At 46.1% G+C, this 24,936-nt stretch overlaps 1 protein-coding gene across 8 annotated transcripts in view; it reads right to left on the reverse strand.

Moving 5' to 3' along the window:
* The window catches only part of EVA1C (eva-1 homolog C), a 117,653-nt gene that overhangs the window by 35,318 nt on the left and 57,399 nt on the right, over nucleotides 1-24,936 (reverse strand). For all 8 annotated transcript variants that reach the window (XR_010120794.1, XM_055279493.2, XM_055279491.2 and 5 more), the window contains one exon: nucleotides 19,478-19,630. Coding sequence is in view for 7 of the 8 variants with exons in the window: in XM_055279493.2 (XP_055135468.1) it covers nucleotides 19,478-19,630 (153 nt within the window). In the remaining variant the exon portion in view is untranslated. The remainder of the gene's footprint in view (nucleotides 1-19,477; nucleotides 19,631-24,936) is intronic.

Genomic DNA, 24,936 nt, shown 5'->3' on the forward strand with positions numbered 1-24,936 from the left:
GCCCAGCTAATTTTTTGTATTTTTAGTAGATATGGGGTTTCACCATGTTGGCCAAGCTGGTCTCGAACTTCTGACTTCAAGTGATCCATCCGCTTTGGCCTCCCAAAATGCTGGGATTACAGGTGTGAGTCACTGCCACTGGCCTAAAGGTTCTACCCACTGAGCATCTCCATGGAGTCCTTGAGCTGAAAGGTCTCTGAGCTCCATTGTTGAGGGCTTTTACGGAGGTCTCATGATATAGGCATGGTTGATTAAGTCATTGACCGTTGGTGATGGACCCAACAACCTCCAGCCTGTCTCTCCTGCTTGGGGAGATAGGGGGTGGGTGTGAGGTTTAAATTCCAGCCGTCTAATCACATGATCCATTCCCTTGACAACCAGCCCCCCATCATTAGGGGCTTTCCAAAATTCATTCATCTATATAAACTCAGGTGTGGTTAAAAGGAGCTAATTTTAATGAATAACAAAAGACGTTCCTTTCATCTTCATCATTCTGGAGCTATTTCAGGAGCCCAGGACAAAATCTAAATATTATAACAAAAGATGTTCTGATTACACTTATAACTTAGGAAATTACAAAGGTTTTAGGATCTCTGGCCAGGAGCCAAATGAAGACCAAAATATGTATTTCTTATTATATTACAACACCATTTTTATTAGCCAAAAAAACTAAATAATACTAAACAGTTATTTAAAAGTATATGTGTAACATATTTGTATAAATACAAATCTCTACATAGTATTTACCACTGAAAGGGACAGGGATGGGACGGAGGAGAAAAACATAAGTAGATCCAAGTTATTTGTAGGATTCTAGTTCCGTGGGGTGTAACGCACTGTATTATTATTCTTTTACAACCTACATAAGTGTTACACATATTATTTTGAGTATGTCAAATATATTAAAGAATTTAAAGGTAAAAATGGACTATTAAGGCCTTTTTTCCAAGAAAGTGTTTCTTCCAGAAATTTTAGGATTAAATGAGACCACAGATGTTGGCAGCAAGGAATCAGGTAATAATAATATTATAGGAAATTTAAAAATATAGATTGGTGGGCATTTAGAGTCAGAAATACCTCACAGGGGCATAGAGGAAGCAGTAATATCTGGTAAAAACTTGAACACAGAGAGAGGGAGAAGTTAGTCAAGAACAACAGTAAGGGCTGGGTGCGGTGGCTCACGCCTGTAATCCCAGTACTTTGGGAGGCTGAGGCAGGCGGATCACCTGAGGTCAGGAGTTCAAGACCAGCCTGGCCAACATATTGAAACCGCCGTCTCTACTAAAAATACAAAAATTAGCTGGGTGTGGTGGCACACACCTGTAGTCCCAGCTACTTGGGAGGTTGAGGCAGGAGAATCACTTGAACCTGTGAAGCAGAGGTTGCAGTAAGCCAAGATTGTGCCACTGCACTCCAGCCTGGGCAACAAGAGTGAAACTCCTTCTCAAGAAAAAAAAAAAAAGAATAACAGTAAGATCAATAGCTCCGCCTCCACTCTTTCTTCCTTTGTCTGCTCATGGCGATTGGTTCAAACAATGCTGCCAGAGCCAACTTCTAAAAGTATATCTCTGATGATGTCCTTTGACTGTTTATGCTGAAACCTTACAGGGTGGAAGAGGCCTGGATCCCTGGGTCAGTGGAAGCAAGCTGCCTAGGAGAACCACCCAAGCCTCGCTGGACTGTGATATGACCAAGAACTAAACCTTTACCGGGTTAAGCCACTGAGTGGCTGTAACAGTTACATTAATTGCCCTGACAAATGCAGAAGGTTTGGCAAGGCTATGTAACTTGACTTAGGTCTCAGTGTTTGGTGGTAGTGTGTGCCCTAGAACCTCAATCCGGTTGACATTAAAGACTGTGCCCTTAAACATAACGTCTCCACTTAGACAAGAATGGGAAATGGTATTGTGAGAATCAGGAGCTCAAACAATTTGGCAAGAGAGAGAAGACAAGTCTGGGCCATGGTGAACAAGAAATTAAGGAATCTAGATTCTGAGACTGCTTGAGGAGCCGGCCCATGAGGAGCCAGGACAGGGAGATCAGAGAGAGAAGGTTCTTAAGGAGAGAAGAAACCTATGGGCTCCATGAAAGAAGAAAAACAAAATGAAAAAAATAAAAAGGGAGTGGCCAGGCGCAGTGGCTCACGCCTGTAATCCCAACACTTTGGAAGGCAGGTGGATCACCTGAGGTCAGGAGTTCGAGACCAGCCTGGCCAACATGGTGAAACTTCACCTCTACTAAAAATACAAAAAATTAGCCGGGTGTGATGGTGCACACCTGTAATCCCAGTCACTCTGGAGAGTCACTTGAACCCAGGAGGCGGAGACTGCAGTAAGGCGAGATTGCGCCACTGTACTCCAGCCTGTGCGACAGAGTGAGACTATTTAAAAAAGAAAAAGAGAGAGTGATCAGCATCAGGTGAGTTTCAGGTGTGCAAGACCAGTTGCAGCATCTGAAAGACATGGCCCTCTTGGAGGAAAACAAGAGGGTGGGCAGTCAGGGAAGGAGAATGTCAACTATAGAGGAAGACACATGCATCTAATATGTTTGACGCTTCTAGAATGGGCCAAGGGAGAGTGTGGGTTGGGCTCTGGAAGGATTTGGAAGGGAGAACACATTACCAATGCTTGTGCAGTAAAAAAAAATCGCCAAACAAGGAAAGTTTCTGTGGTCTGGCACAGGCCAGCCCCTTCCTGTGGGTGAGTGGGGACGTAATGGCTATGGAGATGGCAGAGGCCAGAACTTCCTCCAGTGGCATGGCTGCTCGGCGGACAGATAGAAGCACACACAGTGGGTGGGGGTGAGTTGGGGGAGTTCACTGGGTCTTAGGGAGGCCAAAGGTGCCTGTGCAGAAGACAGATTAGGGTAGAAATCACAGACCAACACATCTGCTGAGAAAAAGGGGCCAGAGAAAGAAGCAAGAGTCTCTAAGTAGGAGAGGAATTCACAGGCCAGGTAACTTAAAAGGTTGACAGAGCCCAGGGTGACACATGTGAGTTGCATGAGTTAGCACAGTGTCCGCCCCAATAATTTTTTTTTTTTTTGAGATGGAGTCTCTCTTTGTCGCCCAGGCTGGAGCGCATTGGCACGATCTCGGCTCACTGCAACCTCCACCTCCTGGGTTCAAGCAATTCTCCTGCCTCAGCCGCCCAAGTAGCTGGGATTACAGGCATACGCCACTGCGCCTGGCTAATTTTTGTAATTTTAGTAGAGATGGGGTTTCACCATCTTGGCCAGGCTGGTCTCGAGCCCTTGACCCTAAGGTGATCCACCCACCTCGGCCTCCCAAAGTGCTGGGATTACAGGTGTCAGCCACTGCGCCTGGTCCACCCCAAGAAATATTAAATGGTAGTTCCTTCTGCAAGAGCATCAACATCGAACTATGTTCCAGGGAGCCCCGGGGTTTGGAGGAGATACCCTGGGGACTGGGCAGGTAGAGGAAGGTAGGAAGCTCATGTCTCAGGGAAACTCTTCTACTCATTGGAGAACTGTGAAGGGGTCCAGTTGAAAGGAATGATCTACGGCTAACCACTAAAAAATTGGGAAGTCAATCCCCTTGAGGGAAGGGCAATTTAAATATATTTAAGGGCGGGTGCGGTGGCTCACGCTTGTAATCCCAGCACTTTGGGAGGCCGAGGTGGGCGGATCACGAGGTCAGGAGATCGAGACCACGGTGAAACCCCGTCTCTACTAAAAATACAAAAAATTAGCCAGGCGCGGTGGCGGGCGTCTGTAGTCCCAGCTACTCGGAGAGGCTGAGGCAGGAGAATGGCGTGAACCCGGGAGGCGGAGCTTGCAGTGAACCGAGATTGCGCCACTGCACTCCAGCCTGGGCGACAGAGCGAGACTCTGTCTCAAAAAAATAAATAAATAAATAAATAAATAAATATATTTAAATACACACACACACACACACACACACATAAACAAACAGTGAGGAACATTATCATAAAAGCACTTGATTTGAATATATTCATGAAGGACGTCTACGGCCATACCACCCTGAATGCAACTGATCTCATCTTATATCCATGAAGGTTCGGACCTGTTTTGCTAAGGTCCCATTCCACAAACCTGATAAAAAGAATCAGGTGCTGGGCACACAGTAGGCACTCAACAATGAAGTGCTTAATGAATGAATTCATGGTCTGAAATGGACAGCCTGAAACATGACATAATGCAAACATCCCACATCTCTGGCTTTAGAATGTGTTATTTTGTAGGGGTGCCTGATCTGTGAGATGGAATCTATGCTGAGAAAGCATGCTCCAAGGGCATTAGGAAGCAGTGAAGCTGCCATCCTTCTGTCTGGTTCCTGGATCAGCTCTTCCCAGCCACTCACTAGGGGCTTGGAATAAATCCATCTTTTCCTTGCCCGCCTGGGAGTGGAGTACTCCAGTCTAAAGGAGTGGCTTGCTGGAGCTACTCTGGCGGGTCTTCATGAATGAAGAGTAAACACAGCAAGTCAAGAAGTCTATTGAGCTTTAAGAGAATGTTTTAAGTGCCTGTCTATACCAAGTGCCAGAAACATCAAGTCTGTCTTTGTAAAGGACAAGTTTAGCTCAACCAGTATAGCAGGAATAGTCACTGCCGCACATCCGGGCGCCAGGCGGGCCACCCACGTTCAAATCAGGGCTTAATAAATAGACCATTTGCAAAGGTGGGAATGGGATGAGGACATGGCACACCCAAAGGATGGTGCAGAACCCCAGGGCTAGGAATGGCAGGGAGGGCCGGGCGTGGTGGCTGTAATCCCAACACTTTGGGAGGCTGAGGTGAGAGGATTGCTTGAACTCAGGAGTTCAAGATCAGCCTGGGCAACAAAACTAGACCTCGTCTCTACTAAAAACAAAATAAAAAGTAGCTGGGCATGATGGTGTGCGCCTGTAGTCCCAGCTACTCGGGTGGCTGAGACAAGAGGATCGCTTGAGTTGGAAGATCGAGGCTGCAGTGAGCTATGATCGTGCCATTGCACTCCAGCCTGGGCAACAACAAGACTCTGTCTCAAAAAAAAAAAAAAAAAAAAAAAAAAAAAAGGAATAACACTGGGATGTGACCACCCCCAAACCTGAAGGGGCCAGGGCAGTGGTTCCAGAACACGGAGGGGAAAGTTCCGTGAACAGGGCTGCAGAATGGAGCAGGACCCTTCAGAGGACAGTGGCAATGCTTCTGCTGTGCTGTGTTCATTGTTTGTGCCTGGATCTTCCATTGGGCTGACAGCTGCTGGGGTTCGAGGCATGTGGGTCTCATGGATTAACAGTGTCCGACTCAATAAATATTAAATGGTAGTTCTTTCTGCAAGAGCACCAACATCAAATTATGTTCCAGGGAGCCCCGGGCTTCCGAGGAGGTACCCCAGGGACTGGGCAGGAAGGGGAAGGCAGGAAGCTCATGTCTCAGGGAAACACTTCTACTCATTGGAGAACCGTGAAGGGGTTCAGTTCTTCTGTGAAGAGGGTGAGCTCACTACTGTTTGCCCAGCACTTGGTATCTGATAAACTCACTGAGACTCAGTTTCCCTCCTGTGGAGCATGAGGAATAGCTTTTTTCACTGTATCTCTATGAGGTTTGTACGAGGCAACTGCAGAAGGTAAGCCCGCAGAAACATTGGCTGTTCTCCTCAGCTGTCTCTAAGCTTGCATGAAACATCTGTGTTTAAGGTCCCGGAAGATCATCTGTGGCAGCTGTAGGCAGCAGAACAGAGCAGCGGCAAAGACTGTGACCTTGCTAAACCTCAGTTTAGTTTCCTCACTCGGACAAAGAAAGTCCTGGGAGCTGGCTCCTGGGATGGTGTGATTGTTAAAGGCAGCGCCGTGGGCAGCAGGACCAATGCCAGCGCCCTCACATGTGAATCAGCATTATCATCATCAGGGCACCTAATGTCAGGTAGGAAATGGTACTTTAGGAAAAGGCCTTTGGGACTTCGTCAATTTAGAGTCTAAATTACATGCTCTCTTTGCTCCCCTTGAAGTGAAAACAAGCATATATGGTACGGCGTGGTATGAACTAAATATTCAGACCCCAAATCTGCATGTAGGAAATAAAAAAAGATTGGAAGGAGAATCACCAAGATGGTATTTTCGGCTGGTTGAAAAAAGGTGTTTTATCCTCCCTTATCGATTTTAAAGTACGTTTCAGGCTTTTGTGACTTAACAATGCTTTGAAATGAAAGTATCGAATGATCTTTCTTTAAAAGGAAAATGAAATTTATGTCTAAATAGAAGACAGTTTTTGAACAGTAAGAGTCTTAGAGGCAATTTTTCCGGTATTTTAATAAACTCTTCTTTTTATATAACTTCATTTATCCCAGAGGTCATGAAAAGTTTATCCAGGAGTAAAGACATATCCTTTAACTTTTCTTCTAGTTTTTTTTTTTTTTTTCCTTGTGGCTGCACAGGGTTGACTGAGGATATTTTTGTTGTCTTTAAGAGCTTGTTTTATTTGGGATTTTGAGCTGAGCACATTTACCAGTCGAAAAAAAAAAAAAGATTCTGTTTCTTCTCAACTAAACCACAATCCTTATATGTAAGTGGCCTAAAACTAGCCCCTTCTTCACTGAATTCCTCTCCCTAAGTAGAAAAAACCGTAAGTCTCAAAAGAACATAGAATGGAATATATGATTTCTGTATAAGCTACCTGCATTGGGAACAAATAGTCTGAATTGTGAAATTTATCTTAGAAGTCTGACGTTTCCAAACATAAGTAGTATTGTTTTTTCCTGTTACAAAGTAAATACATGTTCACATTTAGAAGTACAGAGAGGCCCCAAACTGGGGAAAAAAGCCCTAGTAAATCCCACCATCAAGAAAAAAAGCTATTAACCTTTAAAGAATATCTTCCTAGTCACTTTTCTGTGTGTAAATGTTCTTCCCTCTCAATGGAATCATATGTAATTTTATTTTATTTTTATTTATTTATTTTTTTTGAGATGGCACTTGCTCTGTTGCCCAGGCTAGAGTGCAGTGGTGCAGAGACGGTTCACTGCAGCCTTGACTCCCTGGCCTTAAGCAATCCTCCCGCCTTAGCCTCCCGAGTAGCTGGGACTATGCTATCCATGGCTCTGTCACCCAGCCTGGGACATGCCACCACATCGAGCTAATTTTTGTATTTTTTGTAGAGATGGGGTTTTGCCGTGTTGCTCAGGCTGGAATCACATACATACTACTTTGTATGCTATACTTTCCCATTTACTAATATATTTGTGAACATTTTAAATAAGCAATATTTTAAAGAGTTGTATTGTCTTTCATTTTATGAATGTACCAACTCAGTATCTTTTTTTTTTTTTTAAGAGATAGGGCCTTGCTCTGTCAACCAGGCTGGAATGTAGTGGCACAATTATTGCTCACCACAGCCTCCAACTCCCAGGCTCAAGTGATCCTCCCACCTTAGCCTCCTGTGTAGGAATCCAACCCTATTTACAATACCCTATTGTCGGACATTCAGATGATTTCTATTTTTTAATATTATAAGCAATGCTATAAGCAGTGGAACAATCTTAGAGCTGAACATTTGCAAACGAGTATGATATTTCCATAGGAATTATTGGAAGTAGATTGCTTTGTTAAAGGGTATTCCAAACATTAAGGCTTTTAATACATACTGCCAAACTTATCCAGAAAAAGTGTACCAAGGCACGCAGCTGCAAAAATTCTATGAGCGCACCCTGGGAAACCTATATTTTCTTAGTTTTAAGGATATATGCCTGACCATATTCTTTAAGACTAACAGAAGAAGGAAAAAAAAAAAAAAAGAGTAGCTGGGACTACAGGTATGTGCCACCATGCCTGGCTAAATTTTTAAAATTTTTTGTAGAGATAGGGGTCTCACTATATTGCCCAGGCTGGTCTTGAACTCCTGGCCTCAAGTGAGCCTCCCACCTTGGCCTCCCAAAGTGCTGGGATCACAAGAACGAACCACTGCACTGGGTTGCTTTTGCACTTTTCAGTTACTCTTGGAGTGCAAGAATTTATTTTAGTGAGAGTGAAAGAACCCACACGAAGAGGCCCAGGATAACTCAGGTCTGATTCAGGTCTGTGTCTTTGTTGACAATGAGCTCTGAACGGTCTGCAGGATTTTGTTGTTGTTGTTGTTGTTCTTAGTGGTTATTTCCCTCCGAGGGTGATTTTATTTGCACCTTCTGCTGCTTCTTTTTTTGGGGGGGTTGGGGAGGGCAGGGACAGTCTTGCTCTGTTGCCCAGGCTGGAGTTCAGTGGCACGATCTCAGCTCACTGCAATCTCCGCCTCCCAGGTTCAAGTGATTCTCCTGCCTCAGCCTCCCGAGTAGCTGGAATTACAGGCATGCGCCAGCATGCCCAGTTAAATTTTTTGTATTTTTAGTAGAGACTGAGTTTCCCCATGTTGACCAAGCTGGTCTCAAACTCCTGACCTCAAGCAATCCACTCGCCTCAGCCTCCCAAAGTGCTGGGATTACAGGCGTGAGCCACCGCTCCCAGCCTGCACCTTTTGTTTCTGGCAAACTGCCCTCCACCCCCAATACATGTGATAACAAGATATTCAACCATTTAAATTTTTACTCTTTGGCTATTACTTAACAGTGAAACTGAAGTTAATTGCTCCTTCCAACCTGTGTTTATTTAGGTAATAAGGCTGGCTGCTTAAGTGCCGCTGTCTTGGCAGTGGGAACCTCTGGCACCTCGATCTTTGGCTGAAAAGTCCGGGCCTGCCCACACTTGGCCTTGGAGTGGCCTTAGCCCAGCCTTTGAGGCCTATTGTGTGGTTTTTCTCATCCTCTTATTAAGGAAATAGCAGAATCCCTGGAGCTCACCCGGAAAATGTAAACCACAGCGGGAAATGACGCACCACAGTGGATGCCCAGACAGGGGCACGTTCTAAAGCCTGGCGTCCTCAGGCCCAGCCCTTCGGGAAAAGCTCACTCCTGTCTCATGTAAAACTGCTGTTTTGCTGGTGTTCATTGTTCACCAGTGATGGTCACTTTCATATCTTCCTTTCAGTTTCTCTTCTACCGGATGAGGCATAAATTCTGATGGAGCCCACTTGCTGTAAGTCTTTCAGAAAAGACTTCGGGTTAGTCTCCTTCAAGATAAGACATCAGGCTGGGTGCGGTGGCTCATGCCTGTAATCCCAGCACTTTGGGAGGCCGAGGCAGGCGGATCACCTGCGGTCAGGAGTTCAAGACCAGCCTGACCAACATGGTGAAACCCCGTCTTTACTAAAAATACAAAAATATTAGCTGGACTTGGTGGTGTGTGCCTGTAATCCCAACTACTTGGGAGGCCGAGGCAGGAGAATTGCTTGAACCTGGGAGGTGGAGGTTGCAGTGAGCTGAGATCGAGCCACTGCACTCCAGCCTGGGCGACAGAGTGAGACTTGGTCTCAAAAAAAAAAAAAAAAAAAAGATAATTATCTCTTTAAAGACTCTATCCCAGATAAGGTCACATTCTGAGGTACCGGGAGTTAGGACTTCAGTATATGAATTTGGGGAGGACATAAGTTAGCTCATAACAGCCTTCAAGAGGGTCTCCAGTGAGGCTCACCTCTTGGAATTCATGCGTTTGTGCAGCCTCCTCCCACCGTGAACCAGAGCTTGTGTGGGGGACCAATAGTGTATGGTGGAGGTGACAGCGTAAGGCAGAGGGGACGGCATATGGCGGAGGTGAGGGCGTACGGGGGAGGTGAGAGCATATGGCTCCATCAGTTCTTTTGCACCACTTTCTCTGGGGGAAGCCAGCTGCCATGTTGTAAGGACACATAAGAGACCCATGTGGGGAGAAACTGACTTCTCCCACCAACAATCAGCACCAAACCACCCACCTATGAGTCAGTGCCCTTGCAAGTCCAGCCCTCAGGGGACTGCAGCCCCAGCCACCATCCGGGCTGCAACTTCCTGAAACCCCGTGAGACCCTGAGCAAGAACTGCCAGACTACACTATCCCTGAATTCCTGTCCCACAGTAATAAATATTTTGTTTTAAGCCATGAAACTTGGAGGTATTTTACTAGAAAATGAATTCACCTTTTGATATTTGAAGTGGGTTGCCAGGGTAATGAAATCCTCAAACTGTGGGGGTGACTTTGGGATCAGGCAGTGAGCACGAGTTGGGGAGACCTTGAGGGGTATGTTAGAGAAAACGTAAGGGCCTTGAAGAGAAACCTGGTATCTGTCATCTTGATGTGCTGAAGCCAAGTGCGTCTTCAGGGCAGAGCTTCCCAGCTTACCTGTGAGTGGACACAGACTCGCTGGGATGTGTCCCCTCAGGCCCCGCCAGTCCCCAGGCCATTGATGCCGGCATTCAGTGGCATCTCTCTTTACCCCCTTTCCATATGGATGTAACTGTCTACGTGCTTGATGATGGGGCGGTTGGGAAGCTCTGTTCAATAGCAGAGTGGGGGGTGTGGCCGACACTGACCTCAGTGCCTGCCCTGATGCAGTTCAGTTGGGACCAGCTTAGGGCTTCATATACAGAACACTGCAGCACTGCTCTCCCTCCTCTGCACCCAGAGCTCGGAGGCTTTCTTGAGGCAGATGGGGGGACCCTCAAGTCTATGGAAATGCTCAGGAGTGTGTGTCCCACTGCGGTGCAGGGTACGGGAGTACTGACAGCCAGGCCTCGGGCAGCCCTGGGTGTGCTTATGAGGCAGGATGGAGTCACACCGATAACTTGCGGGGATCACACGCATGCCCCTACTTCTCCACCTTCTTCCTCTTGAACTTATTATTATTATTATTATTATTATTATTTTGAGACGGAGTTTCACTCTTGTTGTCCAGGCTGGAGTGCAATGGCGCGATCTCGGCTCACCACAACCTCCACCTCCCAGGTTCAAGCAATTCTCCTGCCTCAGCCTCCAGAGTGGCTGGGATTGCAGGCATGCGCCACCACATGTGGTTAATTTTGTGTTTTTAGTAGAGACATGGTTTCCCCATGTTGGCCAGGCTGGTCTCAAACTCCTGACCTCAGGCGATCCGCCTGCCTCGGCCTCCCAAAGTGCTGGGATTCCAGGTGTGAGTCACCACGCCCGGCCCCTCTTGAACTTATCCTACATATGACATACACAGAATCAAAAAGGCAACCAGCCCTACATAACAAACCCAAACTGCCAAAAAACAAAACAAAACAAAAAACCCGAGGATAGGGGAATAATTACAGCAGAAAAAGCATGTCAAGGGTTACTATCCCTACTCTGCCAAGAACTCATAAAATAAATCGATAAAGATCCCAACAGGAAAAAAAAAAAAGGCAAAAGCTAGAGAGACAAGCTGTGCAAGTGCAAATACAATAACCACAAAAATATGAGGAAATGGCCAAGGTCATTCATAGTCAAAGAAAGGCAAAATAAAAACCACATCGAAGGACCATTTTCTCCCTCTTAAATTGGAAGCATGCAGAAAAATCATACATAAAGCTGCCAGCGTTGCCGGGAAACCAGTTATACATTCCTGTTGATACATATATATATAAATTGATAGAATACGTTTTTGGAAAGAACTGTATGAAGAACTGTAAACATACTCACGCCGTCTTTTGGTATAAAACCTCTGGGAATTTATCCCAAGGAAGTAAGCCAGAAGAAAGGGAAAGCTACAAGCACAAGCTCATTACCCATTATTTACAATACTTGAAAGTCAGAAAAAATGAAAAATATCTGGCCACCAGGGCACAGTTGCGTAAATTATTTGATGTGTCTCTTTAACAAGATATTAGGAAGTGCTCGGCATTGTTAGGATATTTTTGGCCACATGGAAAAACACACGTGATATAAGGTAAAGGAAAATAAGGTGGTCTGCAAATGGATCTGCTTAGAACTGCCATTATGTAAAACAGTTCTCAGCTCATACTCGACTTGGAGAGAAATCCAAAGAAAAAAAAAAAGTAAGAACCTTTTTAGCAGATGAGTAACATTTGTGGCTGAATCCTTTTCTCATTTCTGTTAAATATTACGATGGTGTTTGTGCAGAACAATAAAAATGATGATGATGATGATATTTTAGAAAGAACTGGAAATGCTCTTTTATAGCATCTCAGCACTAAAGCCACACTAAGCTGCTATAAAATCTAAAGTGGTCCCTGACCATGGAGAGACACTGGGTTTCACCACGTGTGTTCCAAGGGGGTATCCAGTCTAAAGCAAATGGGGTTTTGCCAGACTTTCACTTACAGGCAAGAGGAAAAATACACAAATCATCCTCTCAAACCAGATGTTCCAGGACTCACCACAAAGCTCCCTTACAGAGGTCTGCAGTGAAATCAACCCCTCGCCTTCACATAGTCATCCCACCAAACTCCTGCCAGCTTCTAGGGTTAAGGATAAAGACCCTTTTCCCCTTGAAAGCAGTGAGGCTGAGCTGCAGTAGTAAATGGGGGCACAGAGCAGAGATCACACATGCACTGGCAGCCTGTGGCCCAGCTGCGCCCTGGAGGCGTGTTTTGTTTGGCTCACACAGTGTTTTAAAAGTTGGAACATTTCACTTAGAAAAAAAGAAAATCCAGATTTCCAGCATCCCATGAGGTTGGAAGCTGTGACACCAGGCCTACATTCCCAGTCTGTAACCAGACGATTATCCATCCTCGGGAGCTGAGTGTGGGCGCCTCACTTCAGAGGGGCTCTCATTCATTCCTGTGCCTCAAGATTCACGTGAGCACCCACTTTATGCTTGGCACTGCTCGAGTTGCTGGGAATTCCACAGACCAGTCCCTGCAGAGCTGCTCACCTCCTGGGGAGATGAACCACACACACATACCATGGTCTATCTCCATGCTGTGGAGAAAGTCCAACAAAAGGGTCAGCAGAGAGGGACTGCAGGGACGAAATGCCATGCTGGCCGGTGTCTGGAGAAACCTCTCTCAGATGACATCTGGGTTGATGTCTTGTGTGGCAGAGCCAGCCACACAAGATATGGGGTGAGCACAGTCCAGGTCAAAGGGACAGCTTGTGCAAAGGCCCAGGGGTATGAATATAGGTGGAGTGCTCCAGAGGTAGTGAGAGGAGGCGTGTGCAGCAGGACCACAGCTGAAGACTGATGTATTCCAATTTCAGTGGGCAGAGTGGAGGGCTTTATGTGGAGGTGTGATGTGCTCTGGTTTAATTTAAATAAAATCGTGGTCAGGCTCAGTGGCTCACGCCTGCAATCCCAGCACTTTAGGAGGCTGAGGCGGGAGGATCACTTGAGGCCAGGAGTTCAAGACCAGCCTGGGCAAAATAGCAAGACTTCATCTCCACCATGCCAGGCATGGTGGCATGCACCTGTAGTCCCAGCTACTCAGGAGGCTGAGGTGAGAGAATTGCTTGAGCCCATGAGTTGGAGGCTGCAGTGAGCTACGATGAATGCTTCACTGCATTCGCGGCCACAGCCAAAATGCCAGAGCCCTTCTCCTCCTGTGCTCCGCAGCACAAAAAGGCTGAAAGACAAAAATCAAAGGGTCCTGAGGATGCCCTGTTCATCTGGCCCTCAGCGTCACATGGAAGGCTCAGCTCTGACCTCACCATTCAGGTCAGTGCTAAGGGCATTTTCTCCTTGGCTCAGATAGACCATACATGAAGGCTTTAAACTGCACTTGGTGCATCACTGCATTCCAGCCTGGGTGACAGAGTGAGACCCTGTCTCCAACAATTTTTTTGAAATAAATAAATACAATCCCTGTGGCTGCTAAGTGAAGAGGGGAGGCAGCCTCGATGTCCAGGGGAGAGATGCCCAGAGGAGGCTGGGAGCAAAGTGGACAGATTAGAGAGGTGCCACCACGGGACTGCCCTGGGACTGTCTGCAAATTCTCTGCAGACAGCAAACGCTCTGCCCACGGGACTGGTGAAGGGAGCGGACGGGTAGCAGGTAGGAGACGGGAGGTCAAAAGAGTGTGCTTTTTCAGGTGGATGATATTAAAGCATGTTTAGACACGAGGGGTAAACTGATGATTCTCTGGGGAGAACAGGCCGAGTGCAGTTTAAAGCCTTCATGTACAGCTACAGTGGCCCGGCAATGGTCCCTTTCCCTAAGGCAGTAGCAGGCAGAAGGGAGGAGAAGGTGGAGACATTAAAGAGAGAGAAGAGCACAGTATCCAACTGAACACACACAGGTGTTGTTGGAACACACGCAGGTGTTATTGGCTCCTGGGCCAAGAAGCAAATGATTTCATAGCATTCAATTAGATGGAGAAAATGCACCAGCTCAGAGAGCCAGAGTTGTATTTCCGCACGCATGCGTGGTTCTGCCCTTAGCACTGACCTGAACGGTGAGGTCAGAGCTGAGCCTTCCATGTGAGGCTGAGGACCTGATGAACAGGGCACCCTCAGGGTCCTTTGATTTTTGTCTTTGAGCTTCTTTGTGCTGCAGAGCACAGGGCAAGAGGGGCTCTGGCATTTTGGCTGTGGCCACAAATGCAGAGAGAGCCTGGTCCTCACCCTTGCAAGTACACCAAGGGCAATGGAAGGAAGTGCTTGATTGTGAGGGAGAAGGGCGAGCAGGCTTTTACTCTGTGAGCTGAAGCTTTTTACCCTGAACAGCCAAGCAAGGGGCACAGAGCAGAGTCACAGACTTTTCTTCGCAGTCCTTTCTACATCAGGGTTTCTGAGGGCGTTAACACTGCTGGCTGACCTCAGAATTCCTCCACTCTTCATGGAAACCTGTCTTTTAGGCCATAGGATCTCCTAACACTTTCTTTAATCACTTTTCCTTTTTTTTTTTTCTTTTAAGAGACAGGGTCTTTCTCTGTGACCCAGGCTGGAGTGCAGAGGTGCGATCATAGCTCGCTGCAACCTCAAACTCCAGGCCTCAAGTGATCTTCCCGTGTCAACCTCCAGAGTAGCTGGGATTACACAGGCATAAACCACTGTGTCTGGTATACTTTTCCCTTTTAAATCCAACTCTTGGCCAGGCACAGTGGCTCACACCTGTAATCCCAGCACTTTGGGAGGCCAAGGCGGGTGGATCACTTGAGGTCAAGAGTTCGAGACCAGCCTGGCCAACATGGTGAAACCCCATCTCTACCAAAAATACAAAAATTAGCTGGGTGTGGTGGCAAGCACCTGTAGTCCCAGCTACTCGGGAGGTTGAGGCAGGAGAATCACTTGAACCCAGGAGGTGGAGTTTACAGTAAACGGAGATCACGCCATTGCACTCCAGCATGGGTGACAGAGCAAGACTCTGTCTCAAAAATAAATAAATAAATTAATTAATTAAATCCAACACTCATCCACCATTCCTAGGAATGAAAGGCAGTGACCAACTGAACACAAACCATTTGGCTTACAGATTTACCTGCTTGGCCAACTGAATTCTGCTCAAAAGAACAGCTGACAGGGATGTTACTTACTGCTGCTTTTTAAAACACATGCGGCTAAGTTAGACCAGTAAGCCTGGGAAATGAGGTGCTTCTCTGCAATATTAAGAAATGGAGGCTGGGCGCAGTTGCTCACGCCTATAATTCCAGTACTTTGGGAGGCTGAGGCGGGCGGATCCCGAGGTCAGGAGATCGAGACCATCCTGGCTAACACAGTGAAACCCTGTCTCTACTAAAAAATACAAAAAAATAGCTGGGCGTGGTGGTGGGCACCTGTAGTCCCAGTTACTCGGGAGGCTGAGGCAGGAGAATAGCATGAAACCAGGAGGCAGAGCTTGCAATGAGCTGAGATCGTGCCACTGCACTCCAGCCTAGGGGACAGAGCAAGACTCCGTCTAAAGAAAAAAAGAAGAAATGGAGGCCGGGCGCAGTGGCTCACGCCTATAATCCCAGCACTTTGGGAGGCTGAGGCGGGTGGATCACCTGAGGTCAGAAGTTGGAGACCAGCCTGACCAACATGGTGAAACCCTGTGTCTACTAAAACTACAAAAATTAGCCGGGCATGGTGGTAGGCACCTGTAATCCCAGCTACTCGGGAGGCTGAGGCAGGAGAATTGCTTGAACCCAGAGGTGGAGGTTGCAGTGAGCCCAGATCATGCCACTGCACTCCAGCCTGGGTGACAGAGGGAGACTCTGTCTTAAAAAAAAAAAAAAAAAAAAAAAAAAAAAAAAGGAGTGGGAGTAGAGGAACACAGAGCCCGTAAAGAAGACATCGATCCACAATGCCTTACACAATCCCTGTTCTGGAAAGGCATTCTTGAATATTACAAAGGTTAAGAATTAAAGAAAAAAAAAGTGAAACCCCTTTTTGCAGGAAGAAGTTAAAACACCAAGGGTCCCTCATCCAGCTAAGGAACCATATAATACAGGCAGCCCCTGCAGGGTGTTAGGAAGGGTAGTGACAGATTTGCCTTTAAGAAAGCTACCTGGGCCAGGCGCAGTGGCTCATGCCTGTAATCCTAGCACTGTGGGAGGCCAAGGTGGGTGGATCACCTGAGGTCAGGAGTTTAAGACCAGCCTGGCCAACACGGTACAACCCCGTCTCTACTAAAAATACAAAAATTAGCCAGGCGTGGTGGCAGGCTCCTGTAATCCCAGCTACTCCTGAGGCTGAGGCAGGAGAATCACTTGAACCCTAGAGACGGAGGTTGCAGTGAGCCAAGATTGCACCATTGCACTCCAGCCTGGGCAACAGCGGGAGACTCCATCTCAAAAAAAAAAAAAAAAAAAAAAGAAAAAGAAAAAGAAAGAAACCTGAGGCCACTGTGGGGAGAAGGGCAAGCCTGGGAGTAGGGAGATGGCTGCAGTGGCCCAGCAATGGTCCCTTTCCCTAAGGCAGTAGCAGGGAGAAAGGAGGAGGGGGTGGAGACATTTAAGAGAGAGAACTGGACACACGCAGGTGTTATCAGGGAAGGAAGATGGGGTTCAGGAGCTCACAAGTCAACTTACTGGACCAGGACAGTGGGTAGTGTCATTAATGGACAATGGGGACCCACCCTCACACGTGCCTCTCTGCCCCATTTGGCTGCTGAGCCTGTCAGGACAGGAACGCTCGTGCCCAGATCGAGTTAACGGCAGCGTATGCCCACACCAGCCTGCTTTTGCGGTCTGCCTGGGCTGCACTCCAATAGACCCTCCACCATTCTCGACACAAGGGCCTTCCCAGAACATGGCGCTTCGCATTTAGGAGGCAAATGTTCCAAATGGCTTTTTTTTGTTCTCTCTTGAGATCACCTGAGTTAAAGTGCACTTAGCTAACTTTTTGTTCAGTTTCTTTTTTTCAGGTCCAAGGTATTACTTAGGCATGCATTTCTTTTTTAAATTAATGTTGAATTTCACATGCATCCACACATACATTGTAGCAATTTAACATATTAAGGAGCTCATTTTAGATTTTGATCAACAAGCGCAGGTCCTTGGGCTGTTTCACAGCTGGGTCTGTTCTCTCTGGTAATACAGCAGAGAGAGATCAAGCTTTTTCACCTCCACAGATTGGAGTCTGATGGTTAATTTCACATGTCAATTTGACTAGGCTATGGCTCCCAGTTGTCTGGCCAAACACCAGCCCAGATGTTACTGTGAAAGTGTTTTTAAGATGTGACTGACGTTGAAAGCAGTAGACTTTGAGTCAAGCAGATGAACTCCATCCCGTGGGTGGGCCTCATCTCATCAGATGAAGGCCTTAGAAGCAAAGACTGAGGTTTCCCTAAAAAGGAATCCTTCTCAAGGCTGCAACACAGAAGTTTTGCCTGAGTTTCCAGTCTGCTGTCCTGCAGGATTCAGATGTAAAACTGCAGCCTCAACTCTTCCCTGGGTCTCCAGCCTGCCAGCCTGCCTTACAGGTTTCAGACTTGCCAGCCCCTACCATCCTGTGAACTAATTCTTTAAAATCTCTCTCTCCATAGATACAAGCACCTGCACATCCTATCGGTTCTGTTTCTCTGAATCATATAGGAGGGCTTGATGAGTGAAGCTCTTAGTCCTACCATGGCCATCACCTCTAAGAATGACTTGCAGAGCCCTTCTTGGCACTGAATACCCAGCTAGAGTCCAGCTCAGGGCGTTACATCCACTATTCTCTCTACCTGGACACTTGTCCCCAACTGGCTGCAGGCTCACTTTCTCACCTTCTCCAAGCTCAGCGTGCCCATCACTCCCTAAAATTGCACCTCTTTGCAGCAACCCCTGGCCTTCTCCACCTGCCCTTCCCCATGGATTTTTCTCCTTAACACTTATCCCATCTGCACATGACATGACATATGCACCCATTCATTATCTGATTTCTCACCACCTCCCCATCCACTGCTGGAACGTCAGCTCCATGAGGGTGTAGACCCTGTGTTGTGCCATTGATGACTCCCCCATGCTTAGAACAGGGCCCAGCGTACAGCAGGTGCTCAATAACTACTCAGTGTGGAATGACGGAACAACTGAGGGATTCAGGAATGTGGAGGAGAAAGAGCCCATGCATGGTGTGGCGGTTCCTCCCTGCCCTTGACTTTCCTTTTAATCCAGGCACTGCCTTTCTTGGGGAGCCAGGGCCCTAATCCACTCAGACGGCGCCCTAAGTATAACCCTACTGTGATGGTTAATAGTGAGTGTCAACTTGATTGGACTGAAGGATACAAAGTATTTCCTGGGTGTGTCTGTGAGGGTGTTGCCAAAAGAGATTAATGTTTGAGTCAGTGGGCTGGGAAAGGCAGACCCACCCTTAATCTGGTGGGCACAATGGAATCAGCTGCCAGCAAATATAAAGCAGGCAAAAAAATGTGAAAAGGAGAGACTGCCCTAGCTTCCAGGTCTACATCTTTCTCCTGTGCTAGATGCTTCCTGCCCCTGAACATCAGACTCCAAGTTCTTCAGTTTTGAGGCTTGAACTGGCTCTCCTTGCTCCTCAGCTTGCAGTCTATAGTGGGACCTGTGATCGTGTAAATTAATACTTAATAAACTCCCTTTTATGTATATATATAAAGGGGAGTTGGGTACTATTCTTAGTGTTTATGTCTTAAGTTCTTTTTTTGTTTGTTTGTTTTTCGTTTTTTGTTTTTTGCTTTTGAGACAGAGTCTTGCTCTTGTTGCCCAGGCTGGAGTGCAATAATGGCACGATCCCGGCTCACTGCAACCTTCACCTCCTGGGTTCAAGCAGTTCTCCTGCCTCAGCCTCCCGAGTAGCTAGGATTACAGGTGCCCGCCACCATGCCTGGCTAATTTGTGTAGCTTTAGTAGAGACGGGGGTTTCATATGTTGGCCAGGCTGGTCTTGAACTTCTGACCTCTTGATCCACCCACCTCCGCCTCCCAAAGTGCTAGGATTATAGGCGTGAGCCACTGCACCTGGACAGTTCTTATTCTTTTACTTATTTATTTTTGGCAGATTACTGTTTACAAGCATTTATATATGTATATACGTATATATATGTGTATATACGTATATACGTATACGTATATACGTATATACACATATATACACACACACACACGGGAGTTTAAGTATTAACTTACACGATCACAAGACAGTGATTGTATTAAGTATTGACTTCCACAATCATATAGGATATATATATACAGATAGGATACATATATATATATATATATATGTGTATCTCCTATTAATTCTGTCCCTCTAGGGAATCCTGGCTAATACACATACAAAAGCACATACCGAAAGGGGGGAGCCACTCTGCCTCGGAGGAGCAGATGTCCCTTTCCTGGGTCCTCCTGCCGTAGGTCGCAGAGTAGATGTTGAGGAACTTGGATTCATGGCAGTGCAGTTTCAGCTCCTGGTCTTCACACACGGTTTTGTTTTTTAATTCATCTGAAGCAAAAACAAAAATTGAGGGCACCATCAGCTTCCCCCAGAAGGAATTGGTGAGCTCTGTCCAAGTCCCACTGCTCATTTCCCCGGGGCTGCACCGCGAGAAGGGGGCAGTGGGGATGGCCCTGTGGGCTCATGCTGTCTCTGACCCCAGAAAACAAAGCCCTCTGCAGGAAGTGGGTGGGAAGTAACCTGTTGACAAGTGCAAAGACCCTGGGAATTATACTAAGGGGCAAATGGAGGAGAGGTGCCGGCGTTAAGGAGGCAGATGCATGGAGTTAGGTCCCAGGAAGGGCCTGGCTGGAAAGGAAGTTTCTCTCACTCACTGTTTAAGGTAACACATTCCTTCACTGAAGGAGCCTTTTCTCAAATGTTGGCTTGGGATCCACATAGGTAAAGACAGAGCAGAAATTACTTGAAAGAAGCATTAAGCTTCTTTCTCTCTCTGGAGAGAACCCAGTTAAACCTCACCTCCAGCCCCTCAACTGGCATCCCCCTGCATGTAGGTATTATTTATTTTAGTTTAGTTTTTTAGAGACAGGGTTTCACTCTGTTACCCAGGCTAGAGTGCAGTGGTGCAATCATAGCTCACTGCAGCCTCGAACTCTCGGGCTCAAACCTAGGCTCAAGCAATCCTCTCGCCTCAGTTTCTCAAGTACCTGGGAATATATGAATGCACACCATGCCCGGCTTACATTTATTTGTTTAAAAGACAAGAAAGAGGCCAGGCACAGTGGCTCACACCCGTAATCCCAGCATTTTGGGAGGGAGGCTGAGGCAGGAGGATCGCTTGAGCCCAGAAGTTGGAGACCAGCCTGGGAAACACAGCAAGGCCTCGTCTCTAATTTAAAAAAAAAAAAAAAAAAGCAAGAGAGATGATATGATACCAAATCAAATCATTTCCTTTCCTAGGAAAGGGACAAAAGGCACAGCGTCAGTTAAGAATCCCTCTTTAGAGAAGCATGAAAAGTCTGCCCCAAATCTGGTAAATCCAGGAACAACTGACTGTCAAGATGATGGTGCATTCTAGGTTAGGATGATTTGGACCAGGTAGTACTTTGTTCCCAAAGAATTCAGGGAAAAGTTTGTTTGTTTGTTTAATCTGCTTATCATACTAAAATTTTTCTTTGCAATGACGTACAAAGTTGGCATTATACGTGCACTGTTGAAGAAAACACAGTTTATTGTTTTTTGTTTTAAAGAATGTACTCCAAAACCATTTAATTAGTAAAAATGTTTAATAATGATTTGAATTTTTTTTTTTTTTTTTTTTTTTGAGACAGAGTCTCGCTCTGTCACCCAGGCTGGAGTGCAGTGGCGTGATCTCGGCTCACTGCAAGCTCTGCCTCCCAGGTTCACGCCACTCTTCTGCCTCAGCCTCCCGAGTGGCTGGGACTTCAGGCACCCACCACCACATCCGGCTAATTTTTTGTATTTTTAGTAGAGACAGGGTTTCACCGTGTTAGCCAGGATGGTCTTGATCTCCTGACCTCGTGATCCACCCGCCTCAGCCTCCCAAAGTGCTGGGATTACAGGCGTGAGCCAAAGCGCCTGGCCAATGATTCGATTTTTTTAAAGCAGTAAGAGCTAACACTGTAGACACCAAAGACTGCATATGGTATGATTCCACTTATATGAAGGATTCAGAAGAGGCAAACCTTTAGGGGCAGAATGTAGATGAGTGGGTGCCTGAGGCTGAAGGTGAGGTCACAGAGTGACAGAAAATGGACACAAGGAACCCTTCTGAGATAGTGGGAATGTCCCATGCTGGACTGTGGTCACGGTTGCACAACTCAGTAAATTCACTGAAAATCACTGGATTGTACACTTGAAAAATGTGAATTTTATGCTATGTAAATGATACCTCAATAAAGATATCTTTAAATAATGGTAGCTAACACGGCTGGGTGCGGTGGCTCACACCTGTAATCCCAGCACTTTGAGAGGCTGAGGCAGGCGGATCACCTGAGGTCAGGAGTTTGAGACCAGCCTGGCCAACATGGTGAAACCCCATCTCTACTAAAACTCCAAAAATTAGCCAGGCGTGGTGTTGGGTGCCTGTAATCCCAGCTACTATATTTTGCCCAGCAAAATACAAAGGGGACCACGGTCATTTATTTGCATATGTGGTTCTTATCCTTGCCAACATTTTGTAAAGAAAATTCTTTAAAAAATGCTAGCTCTACCCGAAATGCAAATCAAAACCACAGTGAGATACCATCTCACACCGGTTAGAATGGCCATCATTAAAAAAGCAGGAAACAACAGGTGCTGGAGAGGATGTGGAGAAATAGGAACACTTTTACACTGTTGGTGGGACTGTAAACTAGTTCAACCATTGTGGAAGTCAGTGTGGCGATTCCTCAGGTATCTAGAACTAGAAATACCATTTGACCCAGCCATCCCATTACTGGGTATATACCCAAAGGACTATAAATCATGCTGCTATAAAGACACATGCACACATATGTTTACTGCGGCACTATTCACAATAGCAAAGAGTTGGAACCAACCCAAATGTCCAACAACGATAGACTGGATTAAGAAAATGTGGCACATATACACCATGGAATACTATGCAGCCATAAAAAATGATGAGTTCATGTCCTTTGTAGGGACATGGATGAAACTGGAAAACATCATTCTCAGTAAACTATCGCAAGGACAAAAAACCAAACACCACATATTCTCACTCATAGGTGGGAATTGAACAATGAGAACTCATGGACACAGGAAGGGGAACATCACACTCCGGGGACTGTTGTGGGGTTGGGGGAGGGGGGAGGGACAGCATTAGGAGATATACCTAATGCTAAATGACGAGTTAATGGGTGCAGGAAATCAACATGGCACATGGATACATATGTAACAAACCTGCACATTGTGCACATGTACCCTAAAACCTAAAGTATAATAATAAAAAAAAAAAACTAAAAAAAAATAAAAAATGCTAGCTCTACCCTATCACCACTGTTCTGGAGTTTTCTACTTTGAAACGGCAACCGCATAGCGGACAGGTGCATTTTTCAGCCAAACAAGCATTGGCGTTAACTGCAAACAGGAGTTAAATGGCAAGAACTGCTTGGGCTGTCCTGGGCTGTCCTGGAGTGGGCGGGAAGACTGTCCACAGAGAACCTCTTCCACCCCAGCCTGTCACTCCTCTCACGTGCTCATGTTCTCCTTCCACTTTTCTTTCCTGGATTGGAAGTGCAGGCTGATTCCAGGTCCCAAACACACCTCAAGCCAGAGTTTTCCAAATTGTGATTTGAGGTTCATTCATGAGTCTTGAAATCATTAGTGAGTTGTAACCAGCAATTTTTGAAAATAAAGAATAGTTTAGAAAACAACAAAGGGCATCATGTGAAGAAAGTATAAACACTGTTTTGTAATTTAAACATTTCTTTTTCAGTTGTGTGTATATGAGTATGTGTTCCACTGGGCCAAAATGTGAAAATCTTTTCCTACCATGGGCTGCAATCACAATTTGAAAACGCCCACCTTAATTCCTACAGAAAGACATGAGCTGTACACATTAGGGCCATGGCAGCTCGCTGGATCTTCGTATCCTGGCGTCAATGATGCTAAGCTCCAAACTTAAAAAAAGAAAGACAATAATTTCCAAATATAAATGCCACCTTTGTTTTTTTCTTTTTCTTTCTTTTTTTTTTTTTTTTTGGGACAGGGTCTCACTCTGTCACCCAGACTGGAGTGCAGGGGGCATGATCTCGGCTCACTGCAACCTCCACCTCCCAGGCTCAAGCTATTCTCCTGCCTCAGCCTCCCGAGGAGCTGGGATTACAGGCCTGCGCCACCATGCCTGGCTACTTTTTGTATTTTTAGTAGAGACAGGGTTTCACCATGTTGACTAGGCTGGTCTTGAACTCCTGACCTCAAATGATCCACCCACCTAGACCTCCCAAAGTGCTGGGATTACAGGCGTGAGTCACCATGCCTCGCCTAAACGCCATCTTTCTGTACCTTGTAAATTTCCATGACTTTGTACCAAAAGCAGAGAAGCAACAGTGAGACAAAATTTTGGACCACAGGAAGGAAAACTACAGAATCTCAAGAGGACCACCAGCTCTGCTGCTGGCAAACTTTGTTGCTATCCTTTCATCCATGAGGACGGGAACATTCAAGATGAATGAAAGGCTCGCGGCAGAAGCCAGCCTACAGATGCTCACAAAATCCCCATCCTGCCCTGGGAGTTTAACACACAGGAAGAACCTCCACGAGGAAGAAAAATGAAAATGGTGACTAAGCAAATGTCTCGAAGTCCCTTTACCCACTCACTGGAATCTTAATTCAACAGCTTAAACTTAGAGCCAAGGCGAGTTTTGTTTTCTTTCTCTAGATAAAAGACCGCTAAGTCTGACCCCAATGTCGGAAGGTTCGATTCTTTTTGGTGAGTCATATCCGCCCTGGCATTTATATGCAGTTTATGAGTAGATGCTAAATCCCACCAACAACAAAATTGTGCCTGACTTCAAAGGCCCAGAGTGAACGATGGCCTTTGATGCAGAAAAGAGGGCTTGGACAGAAACACCAAAAGAGCCAAAGTCCCCTTCCAACCATAAGAACTCAGAAAAATGTTAAGAATGCCTTCCAGTGGCAGAGCTGGCACAGAAAGAGGATGGGAGAAGGCAGGACAAAAACAAGCTTTATCTCCACAAATTGGAAACTTTTTAAATGGAAGTCTTTTTTTTTCTTTTTTTATAAATCAAAATTTTTAAAAGTTAGAAGAGGTTTTTTTGTTTTGTTTAAGGCATGTCATGAAACGCATTTATTAGCCACATCTCTTTGATTTATTAAAGCCCATTCATTAAAGGTAGCCTTGATGCCAACAAAACCCTCCCAGAGTAACGCAACACCCACATGCAAGGCCTCCAGCGATTTCGTCCCCCGATTATGGGCAAATCATCTCCTGGAACGGAGGGGCCTGTGCGTGTCACATTACATACTGAGGGTGACTGTCGTGTTATGTTGAGTCACTTGGTTCCTTGGGAATGTGCTAATTCACTGTCACATAAGAGTGACATTTCTGGATTATAAAAAATTAGGAAACTACTAACATCATTGCTACTTTTCTTAGAAGACTAGAATTTGTTTTAGAGCTGGGTGAGAGTTCTCAATTGGTCTCAGATTAGAGAAGGTGTGGGCAGCCTTCCAGAAGTGGGTTGCCAACTCTCCTGGGAGTTTAGATGGGGAGGACGGCAGGGGCCTGGGAAGGTAGAACCATGACTCTGCTTAAATGACAAGAGCAATGAAATCCCCGCCTCCTCATTTTATTAGGTTGGTGCAAAAGT

The sequence above is a fragment of the Symphalangus syndactylus genome, chromosome 5 (genome assembly GCF_028878055.3).
Source record: "Symphalangus syndactylus isolate Jambi chromosome 5, NHGRI_mSymSyn1-v2.1_pri, whole genome shotgun sequence".
NCBI classification, from domain to species: domain Eukaryota; kingdom Metazoa; phylum Chordata; class Mammalia; order Primates; family Hylobatidae; genus Symphalangus; species Symphalangus syndactylus.